Genomic DNA, 16,128 nt, shown 5'->3' with positions numbered 1-16,128 from the left:
TGCTGGGCGATGAGGAGAATAGGGAAAGGAAGACAGTAGCTACTCTATTTGGAACTAATCCTAACAACTGCCTTTTAATGAGCACCTACTGTGTTCTGTGCCATGGGCTTCAGCCCCATGGTCTGTGCTCCTCTCACCCACCCTAAGAGGTCAGTCTTCTGTCCTCTTTATGGATGGTGACACCGGGACTGAGATAAGTAAGGGGACTAATCACTGAGTTATTGTACGTTAGTGTTGGAGGGGGCCTAGGTCCCCAGGGGGGCAGAGGCCCAGCTCTCACTCATCCACTGCGCTCTGCTCTCCTGAGCATGTGGGTCCAAACAGCCCACACTGGGGCCGGGGGGAGGCCGTGCAGGAAAGCCACAGCATCCTGGGTTTGGACAGTGGGAAGTGCCACAGACACAGGAACTTGGTCTTTGCATTGTCCTTAAAGATGTCTTTGATGAAGTCGTTTTCCATCTATGTGCCAGAGTGCAGGGTTCCTTCATTCCTACTCAAGTTTTATTATTATTTTTATTTTCTAGTGAACACCTGGCAATAGAAAATAGCTACAAAAGATCAGCTAGCTTGCCCTTCTAAAGGTAGAGCTGACAATCACATGGAAGGAATAAGACAGTCCACAAATTCATAAAACATCTTTTATACCCAATTATACGCATTTATATTATGGACACTGAAAACCATTAGTCACTTCATATTTCGTTCACTTTTTCCCGAATCAAAAGAACAGATTTCCATGTCCAAGTCTTGAGTGTCCCGCACTTCGGTTATAAGCCAGTTTTGTAGGGTCAGCTACGTGCAAAAAAATGAAACTCGAGCACCAACTTACACCATACACAAAAATAAATTCAAGGTGGATAAAAGATTTAAATATAAGCCATGGCACCATTAAAGTCCTGGAGGAGAACATAGGCAAGAAAATCTCAGGTATTTCACGCAGCAACATTTTACCTAATATATCCCCTACAGCAAGGGACATAAATGAAAGAATAAACAAATGAGATCTCATCAAAATAAAAAGCTTCTGCATGGCTAAAGAAAACAGTATTAAAATAAAAAGAAAACCAACCATATGGGAAAACATATTTGCCAATGATACCTCAGACAAGGGTTTAATCTCCAAAATATATAAAGAACTTACACGACTCCACTCTAAGAAGACAAGCAACCCAATTAAAAATTGGGCAAAAGACTTGAATATAGGGAAGACTTGTCCTCCCTTCTCCAAGGAGGACATACAGAGGATCCAGAGACACAGGAAAAGATGCTCAGTATTGCTAGCCATCAGAGAGATGCAAATTAAAACCACAATGAGATACCACTTCACACCAGTCAGAATGGCCATCATAAACAAATAAACAACAAGTGTTGGAGAGGATGTGGAGAAAAGGGACCCTAGTGCACTGCTGGTGGGATTGCACACTGGTACAAACACTATAGAAAACAGTATGAAATTTTCAAAGAAAACTAAAAATGGAACTGCCTTTTGACCCAGCAATTCCACTGCTAGAATTATATCCTAAGAACCCTGAAACACCAATTCTAAAGAACCTATGCACCCCAATGTTCACAGCAGCACAATTTACAATAGCCAAGTGCTGGAAGCGACCTAGGTGCCCATCAGTAAATGAATGGATGAAAAAACTATGGTACATTTACATGATGGAATTCTATGCAGCAGAAAGAAAGAAGGAGCTCCTACCCTTTGCAACAGCATGGATGGAACTGGAAAGCATTATGCTAAGTGAAATAAACCAGGCAGTGAAAGACAAATACCATATGATCTCACCTTTAACAGGAACCTAATCAACAAAACAAACAAACAAGCCAAATATAACCAAAGACACTGGAATAGAGAACAGGCTGACAGTGACCAGAGGGGAGAGGGGAGGGAATTTTAGGGGGAAAGGGGAAGGGTTTACAGGAACAAGTTTAAAAAGACACATGGACAAAAACTAGGGGGGAATGGAAATGGGAGGGAGGTGGGGGGGCTGGTGGGGTGGGCTGGGAGTAGAAGATAGAAAACTATACTTGAACAACAATTAAAATAAAAATTTTTTCAAAAATTCAGTTTTGTTTTGCGTTAAAATAGGTGTACTACTCAGGTAGCTAAGAACATCCCCAGGCCTTTCTCTTAGCATTGAAATCATATGATTCACGGTGACTTGGCCCACACTCATATGTAATGGGCACAAATGAGTTCTGGAAAACCACCAAGAATATAATTATATACAATTATATACTATAAGCTACACTGAGAAGAACAAATTTAATTTGTGTTATTGTTTAAAAAAAACTTCTTGGAAGCCACCATATATAAAATATGTTTCAGTATATGTTTCATTTACTTTATGAAAAATATTTCTAACAACTCATAGAGAGAATCTGGAGTGAAAGACACTGTCAGTATTCACTTGTCCCTAAGAATATAAGCTAATCCAAATCACTTCAGTCTTTAGAAGTGATTACACAATGCTTTAAATCACAATATATTTATATTTCTTTGAAGAGACAGAAATGTATAATGAAGGCCTAGGGTCTAAAGTATCAAAACAAACTAATATAAACTTCAACTTATAAAATTACATGTCGTTTTCCTTCTCTTTAGGAATCGAACTGTGACTTTTGTTGGCCATATTGTTCCCCAGATATTTTTAAAAGAGTCCAATAATGCGTTTCCTAGTTTCTCTTACAGCTAGATGTGGCCAGGAGTAAATCTCAGTTCATGAGATAAAGGCAGAAGCCATTCCTACAATGAGCAGGTGTGTTTTTCTTGACTCGGTCCATCCTGATACCTGGACCACAATGCTAGCTAGCATCTGTCTTGACTCATGAGATGCTGATCAGACGCTAGGGACACTGGAGCAAAGAACTGGAAGGAATCTCAGTCCTGGATGACTTCGGAGTGGTCTTACCAGCTCTGCATGGGAGTTCTCTATTTTTATGTTCACACGAGAGAGAAGTATATCTACAACCTTGTCTAAGGCACCGTCAGAGTCCTTCTGTTGTGTGAGGCCAGGCCTCATCACGGATTACACACGCACACACGGAAAATTTTCAGGAACTCAAATACATGACCCATAATGTGGTCTGGCTCTGAAGTTTCCAAATTCTACCAAAAGTAGGATAAGTACATTTGAGAGGAGAAAAGTACTGTGGATTCTAGAATGTTCTGATGAAGACACATTTGCTTTTCATGTTTTTTTGTTTTTTTTTTTTAAGAACGCCCTCCTTGGGAGACTGTCAAACAATGTTAAATTGCTGTAATTCTGAAATGTGCACTCGCATTATGCCGATCAGCACGGGCAGAACCTGAGCTCACTAAAATATTTCCACGAAAGCATCAGGGATAAACGGCTGCAATGCTTTCAAATTTAGATCAGACTGAACCAAGACACAATAGGCTACATTTTCTATGTCCCATTTTGGGGAAAAGATCCAAAATTAGGGTGAAATATCTTCACTTTGTCCTTTGTTTTCTTAACAAAGTACATGACACTAGGTTCCCGATGTCTTTAAGCCCACTATACAAAAACGAAATGTGTGAAATGAAGGAAGGCTAACTCGCTCTAAGCGCTTTGGAAACCTTCCTCAAAACAAGTACACTTAAGGTGCGTTACAAGGGGAGATGTGGGGGAAGGATCGCCAGCCCAGGAGCTGCCTTAAGTAGACGGCAAAAAGCTGCAAACAGAATGAAAAGAATGGTTTCAATTGTACAGCAAGGAAGCCCCAAGGGCAGAAAATGAAGATAATGGGAAATGGGAGGGAAGGTTATGATGAAGACAGACTACAAAATGAAATGAGGAAAAGCTCAATTATAGGTATGTTAAAGGAAAAAATTCTCCCACTCAAAGAATATCCCTTTTAGACATGTGTTTGTCAATTACAGCAATTCTGCGGCAATATACCCCTTCAATGAAGCGATAATTGGATTGAAACACACTGTGAGAGATTAACAGGCACTGATTATCATCAATCCACTAACATTCTTTCCTCACACCTACAAGACTGAAGTACACACTCTTCCACTTTTTTTTTTCATTTTCTGATAGGATGAGCAATTCTACTTGAGGAAAATGTCACAGCATTTAAAAATAAAGATAGGACATCTGATGATGTCACTTTCAACCCATCAGCTGTGTGGGGAGATGACCCATGAGATCTCTGAGACAGAGACAAAAAGAGACAGAGAGAAAAGAGTGTCTTCGTCCTTTGAAATTATCTTAAATAGCCTCGAGAAATTTCAGTCATCGATGTTACACTAAAATGATGGTTTTCCTAGAATTACGAGGTTGTCAAAGTCCCTACTGAACACAATATCTTGTCTCCACGAATTTCCTTTCAAAATTTGCTGCTCCAAACACACCTGATTCACACCACACATCTGAGCAAGTTGCTGGAGAAATGGCAGGGTACTGAGAAAAGCACAAGCGTGTCTACTGAAGTACAACATTAAATATGACAACAGACCCAAACTCACTTAGAAAATATGATACATTTAAAAGCTTTAAGATTTAGAACAGCATTTTTCTGGTTAAAGGAACAAAAATCCATTTTCCTTTTAAAAGAACAAAAAATAGAAAAAAATTTTACAAGAACAAAAATCAGTAGCAAACTACTGAGGCACTGGCATAGAGATGGTACAACTACAGATACAACAGAAACAGAAGTAGCAGTCTTCATCCTTAAAAAGCATATAATTAGTGAGACAGAATGTACAGAGAAAACTTACATCAAACCTGTAACCCTGGCGTCTCAGGACAGTGCTCCAACCAACTGAGCTATCCAGCCAGGGCAGGCCAGTATCTTAGTCACATAATAATACACCTGAAAACTGGTAGGACCTAATTCTATGTGAACTCTGTGACTTATCAGACAGGGCCTTTACACTTTATATTTAAAATAGATTATAATTTTATATATTCTGATTCTCTGAAAATTGATAAATCATATACATACTTATGGCAACTGTCAATGTGCCAGAATATTATATTACTTGTAATAAGTCATCCTCTAGACATTCTAGGAAATTAGAAATGTATCGAACAAGGACGACAGAAATACCTAAGGTTTCTACAGTCATCTATCTAGAAAGGTGAGTATCAAATCGGGCATTTGAGGTGAAGAGACAGCAACTGAGGAGAAGCAAATACAATATACGTAAGAGCAAATGTGCAAATGTGAATAAAGGAGGAAGTCCATTCATTTCTAAGTCTTCCATAGTGGCTGCAGTTTACACAGGAAACCCCTTACTATTAATGGGTTGAGGATACTGTAACTGCCGAACCAGTCCAAAATGGTCCTGAGTTGCTTTTCAGAGAGGACAGACCAAAATTGCAAGTCATGCAGCCACAGCCTATGCAGAGAGAGGAGAGAACTCTGACCTCCAGCTACATCTGGAACCAAAGACCCCCATCCCCTCTCCCCACAAATCAAAGGACCAGGACATAACCAGAATCCTTTCAGAAGCCAAGGGTCCACTGTCCTGGAAGATCCACTGTTGATGCTCCATTACCATGAACTGCCAAAATTCAAGGGCCTCCAAGTAAGACTTGCCCCCACCTCGAACACTTCCATACACCTGTTCCACCATACCTTTAAAAACCCTAAACCTAGTCCACTGAGCAAGATGGATGTGAGGCACCATTAGATCTCCCATCTTTTCAGTTAGTGCCTTCTCAGTCAAATAACCTTGCTCCTTACTCCAAACTCCGACATTCTCAGATTTGGCCTTTGGAGGCATTGAGCACAAGAACTTGGGTTTGGTAACGACATCACCACCAGGACTGACTTTATAGAATCACAGTCAGGAGTGTATTTCATTTAGAATACAGTGTGGAGGAAACTTTCAAAGGCCCTCTATCTCACCTGCAGGCTCTAGGACAAGGCCTTCCCTCTAGCCCATCAGAAAGGGGTTGGCATTTTCCTGATAAGCATTCAAAGAAGGGAGTCTAAAAACTCCTGCTCGCATGCTCAAGTTTACCAAAATTCTATACTCAAGAGGCTTGAGGTCTACTTTCTAAGGTAATTCTTGCCCCTCACATACTTCATTCTCCATTTCCTATCTGTCCATCCTCTTGGAATTAACTCCCCATAGCTTTACAATATTTTAGTTTCTTTCCAGTGTGCTCTAGAGTTGTACTTGATCTCCGAGTACTGAAAGAGGGCATGTGGAGTCAATATGAAAATGATGCAATTAAAACAGTCCAATGATCTATTCTCATTCTGAGTAGGGACTAAGTCCCTGAAACAAATGCTCTACTCCTGCTTATATCCTTACCCATTAAACATCGTCCTTTGCCCATTGGTTATACTGTAATGAAAACTTCCACATTTCCATTATTAATCAGTGCATGTTAATGACCTTATGCTTCAGTTCTGTCTCACTTCATTTCACCTTGTTTCATTACCAACAAGAATATTAATTAACCCATAATCTACTGGCAGTGTAAGAGCATAAATTCCCTTGTTATCATACACAATAGCACATGTTCAAAGGTGGTGTGAATAGATTAGTCCAGAAGATAAAACACCTCAGATGAAATCCCCAGTCCAAATCTGATTTCTAATCATTTATCATGTGAATGCCTGATACAGCACCAACAGCTGAAAGTAGGACTTCTTCCCATTTCTTTTGTAACCTTCTTGAAGCAGTTCTCTCACCCAGTGGCCATTCTGCTCACAGCTGGAAACCAAGAAGCTGGAGATTAGATCGCTTTTAAGTGGCCATAAAACACCTGACTTGGGGTTTACAGTTAGAGCGGAATGGCAGGTTTTTATTTCATGTGTGCCTTTCACCCATGATTCCAGTCACTAGAAAAAAAACGATCAAGGGATAAAGCAAGAAATATACAGGGGTTCATTCCTGGGTTCAAATGATCACTTTATCTCTGAAACAGCTTAGTTGACTTCTTTCCTAGCTTATCAGTTCATTAGATAAAGATAATTATCCTGTACAAGAATCCATCTAGTAGAGAGGAAGTTTGGATAAATGGAGTATAGTCTTGAGTAACTTTCAAATCCTGGCTCTCAAATCCGGAAGGGACCTCAGGCATCACACGCTTGAAGTCCTCTGCTTTCATACATGAGGAACCTGAGAAGAAAATTCCTCCACAGTTCTAATGATCTCATTACCCTGCCAATACTAATTCATAAAATCTCCCAGTGCTTCATTTACAGCAAATACATTACATTCTTCATATTAGTAATTAGGAGAGAAACTGAGGGAATGCCCCCCCCCCAAAAAAAAACAACCCAAAAACAAAAACAAGAAAACCCCAAACCAAACCGAAGAAACTGAGTCCCCAGTAAGGAAGACGAGAGTGCAGCGCAGAGACCATATTCTAATGTGCGCACTTTTACTCCGCACTCTCCCTCCCACAACAGCACTTCGGGGATTTCCACCATCACAGGGTATAGCTGTCTCGAGCCTTTGCTGTACCAGGAAACACAAGCCTGCACTGCACAGCGGTGTTCTGCATCTGTCTCTGAGGCCTGCCCAGCGCAGACGGAGTTGGCGCTAATGAATTTATTTAGTCTTTTGTTGATTTTTTTATTAGCATGTATGCCAACAAAAATTAGCCTAATATTTAAAACTGGCAGTTTCATAGAGCTGAAAAAGGCCCAAGTGGCAACGTAATCTTGTGATTTGTCTCCGAGAAAGCTGTTTTCACAGGTCAATACGGTACAAGCCTGCTATCGAACACTTCCCCAAATGCAGAGTCCACAGCTTCTGGCTGCTGAGAGTACCATCTGGAGTACATGCACCTACTTCCAGTTCCTTGTACTTCTTTTCTTCCTCTTTTTCCCCAATGTAACCTTTAAATCTATTTCCTTTGGCTCTGAACTTTGTTGAGCAGGACCAGAGGTTTCATGCTAATTCTCTAAAATACTATGAGTGCCTTAACACATCCTCTAGCATCTTTAAAGACAAACAGACAATAGTATCCTAAACTTGTAATTATATTGATTGTTTGACACCCATAGTTTAATATCCATTATTTCCCTACTTGTTTCTGTCTCACTCCCTCCCCAGCATGTAAGTCCCACAAAGGTAAGGAGTTCATATGTTTTGTTTATAGCTGTCTCCTCAATCTGGAACACTGCCAATATCATAGGAGGTCGAAGATATTTATGGAATGAAGGATTAAATTTTCCTAAGGTATTAATTCATGTCCATGTAGAAACTGAATACTTACAAATGCACTGTTATATTTTATTACAGAAGCAGTGTGTCACATTAAAAGCAAAGGAATTATAGGGCAGTGGTGGGTAGAAGAGACAGGGTGTAGTCATTTCATCACTGGGGAAAACTGATGCTTTTCTCCAGCAACAGACTGCTTCTGAATATCCCAAAACGGCTTGGTGATAAAACTCTGCAAAAAGATTTTACTAGTGGGTGATAAATCAAAGCTACTCCTTGGAAATGCTGTGGCATAATTCCTCAAAGGAACTTAAAAAGCTTCCCATTGGACAAGCTTATACACACAGAAGAGTACTTATTAAATCATTGCCAGGCATGGCCACTGAGTCTTGGACCCCAGGTTTCCCACCCTGTCAACAGCCTAACTGCTCGACGGGGCCGAAGAAATGCAGTAGTGATATAAAGTAACATGACGTTAGACTGAGTAACCGAAATCCCCGTGCAATGGCTGAATGATGGTGCTTTTGGCATAAAATGACCACAAGTTTCTGGAGGCTGTCTACGAGAATTCTAGTGGCCCCTCCAGATCTAAAATTCTTTCATTCCGTGCTCTCTTTTGGAAGGGAAGAAGCTGATATAGAGCCCTCTGAGTCAGCATTTACGTGATGAAAGACACTTCAGAGATCGTCTCGTGGGTGACCTGGTGGAAGTCTCCCGCTGGTTTATGAATGGAGTCCAGATACAGGAACCCAAGGCTTCAGAATCTCACGTTAGTTCCTTTCTACTCTGTTGTCTGCGTTTTCTCCTTCCTTAAAGCATTATTTCTTCCAGAAGTAAGCATTCTTGGCGATGAGACCTGAGGACCACCCAGGGACTCATGTAATGTGACAGAACCCAGGCAAACCTCCAAATGGGTTTCGTTCACCGCACCATCACCTCCTCTTTCTGCGGGTGAGAAGCCAGCCAGCTGTGGGCCCAACACCCCTATCTCCTCTGTTCCCTTTTCTCAAAACCATTCCAGTGGACGGACGAGCAGTGCAGGTGTGTGGGTTTTGAATTTCTCAGGCTGCACGGGCTCCAGGGCAGGGACCAGAGGACACAAGGCTGGACACAGAGTCCTCGAAAGGGAGTGGGGACGGGGAGGTGTGGGAAAGCAGGAATGAAGTCCCTAACTCTCAGAGGCAACTACATATTTACCACTATTGGCAACTTGGGAGACATCCTTAAAACAAGAAAAGGGGGGAGGGAGACAAAGTCAAGCTCTATTTCAGTGGCTCTCAGACCTGGCTGGGTATCAGCAGCACTGGGGGGGCAGGGGTTGAAAGCCCATCAGCCTTAGGTCTCCAGCCCGGGTCTCCTGCACCAGAATCTCTGGGGTGGCCCCTGATAGTGGTATTTTTTCAAATGCCCCACGTGCTGCTCATGTGCAGCCACAGATAAGACCCACTCATCTATTTGGTACATGATAGTACAGACAGAAAAAGATAAAATTTACATGTATATTGATTTAAAGACAATTGTATGTGTACATTAATTGCTCAAAATCTGGGAGAGACTTACCACCACCTAAACATTTCTGTGCCTCCCACCAAGGAGCCACAGGCCTGCAAAGGCCAGGCCCCGCCACCCGCACGAGAAAGCCTGGGACGGGAATCCCGGAAATTTCCCGGAAATCCGCAACGAGAAAGCCTGGGATGGGAATCCCGGAATTTCCCGGAAATCCGCAAAGGTGAGGACGCCAGGGAAGAAGCTCACCTAAACTGTATTCTATCTCTCCAACGACCAGGAGAAAAGCATTCTTAATCTTTCTTTACAAGAAAAATGTATCATGTGCTTATGACAGGCTTGGTGCTGGCGGGATAGAAGTTTGTTGTTTTTTTTTTAAGTTCATAGAAAGTGAGGTGACTGTCCTGGCTCTACTCAAGGTTCTGCCAGTGCAGGGATGCTCTGAAGACGCCATGAAGCTGGAGAGGGAGAGCAACTCTTGGACTCTATTGATGGAGGTTGTTGCCTTGTTACAAGGACATGCTTCACCTACAAGGTGCTAAGCATCCAAGACACAGTCGAAGCAGGCTGAGTAGAGAGTTCCATGCTGAGCACATAGTAATATAATATGCTGAGTGATAACCCCATGGAGTAAAAAAAAAACAACAAAAAACTCAGCCATACCTTGCAGAAATCAGGTCAAGCCTAATAAGAATCAGCTGGTAGGTTTTCCCTAGTTCCCCTATCCTATTTTCTGTTTGTTTGTTTTTCTTGGACACCTGTAATCATAGTGCATTTTCATCAAAAAGATGAATCAAGAGCCCTGGCTGGGTAGTTCAGTGGGTTAGAGCATCAGCCCGAGGTACCAAGGTTGTGGGTTCGATCCCCAGTCAGGGCACATATAAGAAGCAACCAATGAATGCATAAATAAGCAGAACAACAAATCAATATCTCTCTCTCAAATCAATAAAGAATAAAAAAATTAAAGGATGAATAAAGAATAGGAAATAAAAAGAGGGGCACACACATAATGCATTTCCTCTTCTGTATTCTCTAAGGTCAACCCATTATAATACAGATTTAGAAAGAAAAATCAATAAGAAGGTTTTTCTCTATATAATCCATCTGAATCATAGCTGGCCTCTGCTTTGAAACAGAAATTGTTATTCCCAGTAGCATCTCTAATAAAACACACTTCATCCTCTCCAGGGGAGGGAAAGGCTTCAAAAGGGGGCGGGGCCCTCCGCTGACCCTTCAGGGTGGGGCTGGCTGCAGACTTGCTCCTCCATCCCCTCTCCTCACAACTCCTTGTTTTCCTTCCTTCTTGCCTTTCTTGTAACTGTCCTGGGCTGGGAATGCCCAGTGACGTCTGCCCTATTTCTGGGGAGATGAAAGATACAGCTGCGTGATTTTTCTCTAACATTCCAAATGTTTCAGGTTAGAATGTGCACCTTGAAAGAAAAGGAAATCTTTGACAACGGCTCCAATCACTTTCCATGTGTACAAACAGATGCCCAGTTACCAGAATCAAATACTTGTTCCCTTTTAAACAACTACGGGTCATTCATTCATGGATTTGGTCCACAGACATTCGCTGGAGGCTCCTTGTGCCTGGCGCTACCAGGGAGGAAAGAAAGGTAGGCACACAGGGGATTGTAAAAACCAACACGGTAAATAGGTGGATCTAACCATTTGGAGAAATCACTGGTAGACTGCTCTGAAGCATCACTGACATTACTTTTGCTTTTCAAACTCGGTTTCATTTGGTGATAGAATACCGTGTCAATTCAGGTAGCAACAGAAACACGTTGCCCTGACATTCTCCTCTCCATTCCATTTAATTAAGTCAACATCAATTAGTGATCACTTCAGTTTGTCCTTTGTGATACAGAAGGGTTCTTCTACTTGGCCTTTCACAACTGAGTGACTTTTGTGGAGAAGAGATTGGAAATAATTTGCATCTCTTGCTTCGTTATCTCCCCCAGCCCCTGGGAGGGGGGCGGGGGTACAGGAATGTCAGAATGCAGAACAGGCTCACCGCAGCCACCGGGACCATTTATTTCCTCCCACGTCCCCTCTCCTCCCATTGCCATCGGGGCCGCGTGGACGACCACCATATGGATCCACCCAGCCCCATATGGCTCCATCTCCCTGAAAGGGGCGCTCAAGAACATAAAAACACGGCTGTATACTTTTATTGCAGCCCCTTCTCATTTTCCTCCATCTGTCCTCCATATGTTTATGCGACTCTTATTCGGCTCCTGCACGCGGAGGCCTTTATAATGAGGTCTGTGGGGCTGACCAAGATAAAGACCCAGACTTCCCCTCTGTCAGTGACAAGGGGCCTCAATCACTTCAAATATGTGGTTCACGTAGTATTCAAACTACAACAAACATAACCAGTTTGCTTCCATTTGTACACACAATGCACTGTATTTCATAGTTACGACAGTTCTTTTAATTTTATCAACAGAAACCACATGCTGGCTTTTCTGCTGAATTTTCTCCAAAGCACCGTACGTGAAGTTTTGAAGAATTGCCTGTGACTTCCACTGAGGTGTCCCTATTATATGCACATCAATCTAAAGTTGACATTTTAATTTCCATAAAATTCTCCTCGATAGGAGGAAAAGTCGTTATGGTTTCTTCCCTCAAGTGTCTGTGCAACAATGTGAAGTGTGTCCTCCTCAAACTCTAAGAACATGAGTGGGGATGAGGACCGGATGACCCGGACAGGGGCCGTCCCCCCCTACGTAGGTCTATCCACTGCGTCCTAGCCCTATCTGCTTTGCTGAGCACACGGCTCAAGCGACACATGTGATCCCTGTGTTGTTACAATTGATAGGAAAGTGGAATAACAATCAGTAGACACCACGCACGGCCCCATTTCCCAATAGGAGGCAACTCCTGGCATTAGCAATAGCAACAGGGGCGACTGTTCGTTCCGCGTGTCCAACAGTGGGAACCCGTTCGTGGGAACCTGTTCGTGGGCAGCCAGGCCGTCTTTCACAACAAACTAATGACAGTGAGAAAGAAAGAAGAAAGGAGTCAAGTTGGGCCTCGAGTTGGCTTTAATAATCTCTACTCTTATCCGTATGACCTAGACACAAAGTCTTGTGTTCAATAGCAGATGCTACTAAGAAGAAAGCATTTGATCCCCTGAAACCTCTACCCATGTTTAAAGGCGTCCACTCCATGGCGGGTCACTTGCCAGCGTTCTGGTCCAGACCACCTGTATAAAGCGGCCTGGTGACCAGTACACAGAAAATCACAGCCGGTTCCATGATGATTATCTCTGAGGAAGCAGAACCCGGGAACAGTGCTCCGATTCACAAAATACTAATCGATGGGCATATGAAAACAACCCAGCAAGTGTCACCAGAACACATTTTTCTTTTAGCTTGTTTGTGAGCAAATGGCAATTACTGATTTCCCCTCCCAAACATACATATGCAAAATCAAGTACTTACTTGACTTGTGAGATCAAACATGCTATCACTGTCGGATACCTGGCTGGGCCATTTCGCTTTTCTCCCCTCGCCCACCGACACATTTTACACATCTTTGTTCCTCTTTACAACGAGACACGGAAGCCAGATGTGGGTTACATTCACACAAACCTTCTGGGGCCCAAGGAAACTCTTGCTTCCACCTAAGCTGTCATTTCACAACCCTTCCAGCAGGAGAAAAACCCGAGGAGTTACTCTGTACTAGTACAACCGAAACATGCCTTTTCTTGATGCAGTCAATACATTATTGCAAACTGTGGGGCTTGCAGGTGCTCTGGTGGCAGCAAAAAGTGCATTTTTGTCCGAGGTTCAAGTTACAGAAGTCAGGCTGCAGCCAGAGGCCTGCTCTTTGGGATAATTGTTCCAGGCTGGAACAAATGACAAATTCTGGTGAAGAGAAGCAAGTGCTCACCCTTCTGTGAGAAAGACAGTGTGGGCAGGTCGTTCTGTACATGCAATAGTAATGCTGCCAAAGTGCAAGGGTGAAACAGCTAAACAGGTATACTGCTCCCGGATTAGAGAGAAAGGACAGGAAGTCTGATCAGTGAGACTTCGGTGCATTACAATCTCTGGTCCGAGAAGCTATGCATGTCATGTTCTGCACAACACAGCATTCTCTGAGCAGTTTGTAAACCACTTGGGAAAAGGCAGAAGTTGCTAAGCTTATAGTTGCTGAGCACTTGCATTAATTGTTGACATTTCTGTGGGAGGCGATTCCCCCACTTCAGTGCCAGCACAGGCCAGGTGAATGCTTGTTAACCGCCTTGCATTTCTTCCCATTATTGAACACTGGCTATTGAATGCTGGCCTCTTGCCAAATGCCTTTAGGTATGATAGGGTAAAAATTGCCCAAGGAACGAGAACATTTGCCTCCGTATCATTTTCTTTGTATAGTTACTTTCCAGGCAACTGCTTGGACCTACATGTGTCCATTGACCGGATTTAAACAAGACAGTGGGGAAAGGCGCAGAGCACAGGCTGCATCAGCCCACCCGGGGTCAGCAACAGCGGGAGCCTTGCCCCTGAGGACACTGACAAGGGCAGCCACCACTGAGTCTGGAAGCAGGAGACACCCCAGTCTTACCTGTTTCTTTGTCCTGGACTTCTTCCAGGTGCAAGTCATTCAAAAGGTGCTCCAAGATCTTCTCCGGGGTCCCGGACACCACCACGTATCTGTCAGAGAGCAGAGAGTCTGCGGAATCGTCCTCCGTTGGGGACTGCGAGCGGCTGCTCCATTCATCGTCCTCATCCTCCTCGTCGATGTATTTGAAATAAGGCACATCGAAGGTAGGCAAGGGCAGCTCTCGGTCTGAGAGCGCAGCGGAATCCTTCCTCTCTAAACGAGGGTCAAAGACCCTCAGCCGGGAGCTGCCCATTGTGCCCGGCTACTAACAAAGGCATCCCCTAAATGCTAAAAGATCTTGGCCACCTCAGTCTTTTCACTGAGAACTGAGTCCATCTGGCTGCTAAGGGCTCTGCAGTCAGCTAGAACGCTGGGGAGGCGGAGAGAAAAGGGAGGGGGAGGGAAAAGGAGGCAGAGCGAGAGCCAGCCAGCCAGCCAGTGAGAGGGAGCTGGGAAGGGCGGGCGGGCAGGGGAAAGGAAACAGGAGCGCGTGCCGGTGGGAACTCACCTCCAATCACTGTCGGCGCTGCCGCCCGGGGGGGCCGGGCCACCGCGCTGCACCTTCTTCAGCACCAGGACACTGCGCTCCTGCTCTCTGACAGTCACCACTTCTTCGTCCTGCTTGAGTTGGGGGTGGGGGCGGGAAGACGGGAGAGAGGAAATGGAAGAGAAAAAGAAAGGAACTAAGTAAGGCTGCCTTTCCTTGGGTTGCTTTGCACCATCATTTTCTTGAAAGATTCAGAAGAAATCAGGAGACTTGCTCAAGAATTTCCCCCTTGGCCAGTATCAGGGCTCGAGTTCTATGGACACGTAAAGTGTGAGGGAGACATAAATACTTTAAAGCAAACAGAAAAAAAATAAAGTGGGGCTAGGATTCAGAGAGTTCAATTTTAAAGCTACCTGACTGATGTGAATTATGGCATTCACAGTTCAAAGTCCCAAAAACCACAACATGCTAATTGCACGTGTATTCCCTTTTACCTGGTTACCTGGCTGAGGCTTATTAAACAATCACTCTTTTAAAATGGGAAAGGTACTTACAACATCATTTAAACACTAAAAAAATGAATGAGCCACATTAAGTAGTTGTGGAAGGTACATATCGTATTTGTTCACGTCACAGCCTTGCTATGGAAGGTAAGCCAAAAACTACCTATTCTGTCACTCAGTGCATTTTTTTTTCCAGACTTGAGATGGCCTTCTAATGTATCATGCACTTGTTTTTCCCAGAGTACAAGCAAAAAATGGATCTTCAGTAAGAATCTCATCTAGGCTGAATTCAGATGTCATGGGTGAGTGCACTGACTTTCTTCCCCTCAGTCCCTCTGAAAAGGGAGGAGGCTGAACGACCACTCATTTCTGCACACGCAGCTCCCACAGCCCGGAGCCCAGTGGCCCGCTGACGCGGCTGTCCGTGTCGGCGTCCGGCTCACTGCTGACCCAGCAGAGCGCAGCCCAGCCCTGAGTGATGAACTCTCCCAGAGTTGGGTGAAATTCTCCGGATACACACACAACACACAGTTAAGTGTAAGATAGCTAAGGAGGGTGGGGGTGGGCGTGGGCAAGAACTTTAAAATGCATGTAAGAAATCTAGCTTCTGTATATCTGAGGATTTGAGCAAAAGACTAAAGCAAGGAAAGTTCATAGTAAGTAGGCTTCATCTTAAAAATGATGTCACTTCTTTAAAAAGGGAAACCTGCCCTAGGGTTCCTAGTGTGTTTCTGCTCCTGGCAGAAAATCCCACCTTATAATTAACTAGAGACATAAAGAACATTCCCCCCACCCCCAAATGATAAAAGGTACTAAGTCCGTTCCGCCTTATTATTAATCAGTTCCACAGACCTATCGAGGATGTCAATGTATTTTAT

General features: G+C 43.6%; 1 protein-coding gene across 1 annotated transcript in view; it reads right to left on the bottom strand.

Annotated features, from left to right (window-relative positions):
• Window positions 1–16,128, bottom strand: part of RAPGEF5 (Rap guanine nucleotide exchange factor 5) — a 222,077-nt gene that overhangs the window by 52,193 nt on the left and 153,756 nt on the right. Inside the window, exons 10-11 of the mRNA XM_045827622.1 lie at window positions 14,769–14,878; window positions 14,222–14,310 (exon numbers count right to left, since the gene is read on the bottom strand). Coding sequence (XP_045683578.1) covers window positions 14,222–14,310; window positions 14,769–14,878 — 199 coding nt within the window. The remainder of the gene's footprint in view (window positions 1–14,221; window positions 14,311–14,768; window positions 14,879–16,128) is intronic.

This window comes from Phyllostomus hastatus, unplaced genomic scaffold (assembly GCF_019186645.2).
Source record: "Phyllostomus hastatus isolate PE091 unplaced genomic scaffold, TTU_PhHast_1.1 phas_scaffold_78, whole genome shotgun sequence".
NCBI classification, from domain to species: domain Eukaryota; kingdom Metazoa; phylum Chordata; class Mammalia; order Chiroptera; family Phyllostomidae; genus Phyllostomus; species Phyllostomus hastatus.
The sequence above is the reverse complement of the archived record's forward strand: the minus strand, read 5'-3'. Positions and strand labels throughout refer to the sequence as shown.